This window comes from Propithecus coquereli, unplaced genomic scaffold (genome assembly GCF_000956105.1).
Source record: "Propithecus coquereli isolate 6110/MARCELLA unplaced genomic scaffold, Pcoq_1.0 Scaffold532, whole genome shotgun sequence".
NCBI classification, from domain to species: Eukaryota; Metazoa; Chordata; class Mammalia; order Primates; family Indriidae; genus Propithecus; species Propithecus coquereli.
Window position 1 is genome coordinate 1,234,990 of NW_012151197.1, and position 2,863 is coordinate 1,237,852.

A 2,863-nucleotide genomic window follows, 5' to 3' on the forward strand; every position below is an offset into this window, starting at 1 on the left:
ATAGTGTCTAGAAAGGACAATTACAAGAAAAGAAAACTCAATAAAATTAGGAGAGAGAACAAAATGAATCAGAGAAACAGCAGAACTATATAGTTTCTTTTCAAGAAGAAAAATTTTTATTAGGCATCACTGATATCTTTTTACTATTTCCTATAATAATACTTTGACATTGTATATAATAAATACCAATTTTCCAAACATAATTAGGAAATAGACTATAAAATCATGACAATATAAAGACAATGAAAGTATACCATCTTCAAGCATTCTGAGTCAAAATGAAGATTCTACAAGCCAACAGGATAATGTTATCATACTTAAATGCAAAAATTATATAATTACTCTGTAATTGAAAAAAAGAAATATTTATAATCACAGGAATAGTCATACTGAGTTGATAGTGTTGGGATTGGCTCCTTTTTCCAAGAATGTCAGGCACAGTTCCTTAACATCATGTGCTTCTTCACAAGCTCTAAGGAATACTGGTTTTCCTTCATAGGAACAATTGTTGACATCTGCACCATATTTGAGGGCAATCAGAGCACAGCGATAATGCCGCTTAGTAGGTAAAATGCAGTAAAACAAAACACCTGCAGAAAAATGGAATCCCCAAAGAGTATTTAATTAACAGTCCATATACATTTGAATCTGATAGGAAGGAAAAAATGATTATTTAAACATCCATATTTAGCCAAAGATGGTAGTACAAAGGCCTATCTGTCTTGGTTTTCTCCCTGAAATCAATTAAAACACCAAGACAGGAAAAAAAAAACCCTCAATTTTTGATAGAGTTAGAAAAGTCACAACCAAACGTGACAGGACCTGGTTTAGGGAAGAACTAGAGTGCTGACGTGTGAGTCTTTGTCGACCGTCAGTATTTGGCATCTTGCAGTCCATACCCAAGTGTCCCTTCTTGGAATGTGCAGAGCTGTGTGTGCCAAAGCACTACTGGTAGGTCCCTGGGTCCATTCTAAAACTGAAGAATGGCAAAAGAGATGGTACTGAATGGTGAAATGTGCAGACCAGCCATGTCTGTAAGATGTAGGCTGTCAGTATAGTAGCAATGAGATGAGAAACTAGACAGCGAGGGGCTCTGCCATTTTGGCAAATCATTTTGTTCCACTGAAGAGAGAAAATGCTAAATCCCCACTCCAGGACCTATACCATACAGACCCACAACATAATTCATGATGAAATGTACTACACATCAGTGGTATTGTTATAATCTTAGGGCAGAGTATTGGTAAGAAAGTCCTGGGCAAAAATAGTCATACTCCAAACTGATTTCGTAATGAGCTCACTCCAAAAAGAGGGTTTATTCAAAGAGGAACAATAACAAAAAAAACCCAGCATATGACCTATGGAAAAGATATTGCAAGAAAAAAAAGGAAACTGGAAATGAAAGCCAGGCAAAAAGTACATACTAGAAAAACCAGACCAATGAAAATCATTGACTGATCTATTTCCATGATAGCAAAGTAATTAAATATAACATGTTCTAAAATAAAAGTGCAAAGACAGACCAAGACCTAAAAGGACAGATAGGACAACAGAGGATAAGTAGAATAAAAAGATGAAATTGAGCCAGTAGAACTCAGGAAAGAAATGGTAGAGAAAAATAAAATCACTAAGGAAATATTAATAAAATTCAAACTGGAAGCAGTAAAAAAGAGAGCAGACACTACCAAAACCATGGTCAGGGATATGGAGGGAAAACTTGAAAAAATTAAGAAAAATGTAATTGAAATGATGAAAGAGTTTAAATGATCTATAGTGGTAAAGCAAATTTAACATATATGTAACTGGTGTTCAATAATAAAAGACCAAGTGAAACAGAAAAAAATATAGAGAGACATAATAGAAAAAATGTTCTTGAAGTGAAATCCTGAATCTAAAGATTAAAAGGGCACATTGGGTCTTAGGAAAAGTTGGTTAAGAACAATCAACAAGATGCACCTAGGTAAAGAAAGTGTCCAGTGAGCATCCAGGCAAAAATTCAGCTACTCTATATAAAGGAAAAATTCAGGCTGCCCTCAAGAATTTATCACAGCAACATTCAATGCTAGAAAATAATTAAAGGATCTCTACAATGTTACTTGGGGAAAAAAATAGGAAATTTTTATACCCAATCAAGTTGTTGTTCATGTATAAAAGGGACAAACATATGTAAGTTTAAGGATGCAAGATCAGGGATATAAGCCCAAAGAAGTGAGCCAAACTACTTGATGGTAAAAGTGAGTCTCCCAAGAGATCAACAGAGAATGTGAGACTAAGTGAACAATAGATGCTGAATCTCTGCAACCACAGAACCAAAGCTAAATCACCGTAGCAATTTTAGATACTGAAAAGAACATTGTAAATCATAATAACAAAAATAATAATGTAATTTAACAAAAATTTGGAGGGAAGGGGAAGAAAGGACAGACAGTATGAGCATTTGATTTTCTCATCTTTTACTGCTGCAGACTGAGATATTATTTAAAGCAGATAAGGAGATAAAGTAAACGACAGGTATATATTATTTAAAAGGATGATGGGAATCATTGAAAGAACTAAGTGATTATAATTGACTATAAAATTGGGTGGTGGAAGGAAGGTAGAAGAGGTGAGAAGGGTTACTGTCCTAATCTCATCTTTCATAGTAAAGAATCAATGAATAGTTTTAAGGTGCTAACTCAATAAACAGAGGTTTAAGGGTAGGTAAAGCTATCAAGATAATCATTAAAAGAATTAAGAAACAGACCATTAATTTTAGAGAATACAACTAAAAGGAAAATACAGCGAAATAAAACAAAGAATCTATGAACCATATAGGACAATATTTTTCCATATATTTTTATATATGAAATATATTGCCCCTTCA

At 33.7% G+C, this 2,863-nt stretch overlaps 1 protein-coding gene across 1 annotated transcript in view; it reads right to left on the reverse strand.

Moving 5' to 3' along the window:
- Nucleotides 1-2,863, reverse strand: part of ANKEF1 (ankyrin repeat and EF-hand domain containing 1) — a 175,664-nt gene that overhangs the window by 160,310 nt on the left and 12,491 nt on the right. Inside the window, exon 4 of the mRNA XM_012657194.1 lies at nt 391-590. Coding sequence (XP_012512648.1) covers nt 391-590 — 200 coding nt within the window. The remainder of the gene's footprint in view (nt 1-390; nt 591-2,863) is intronic.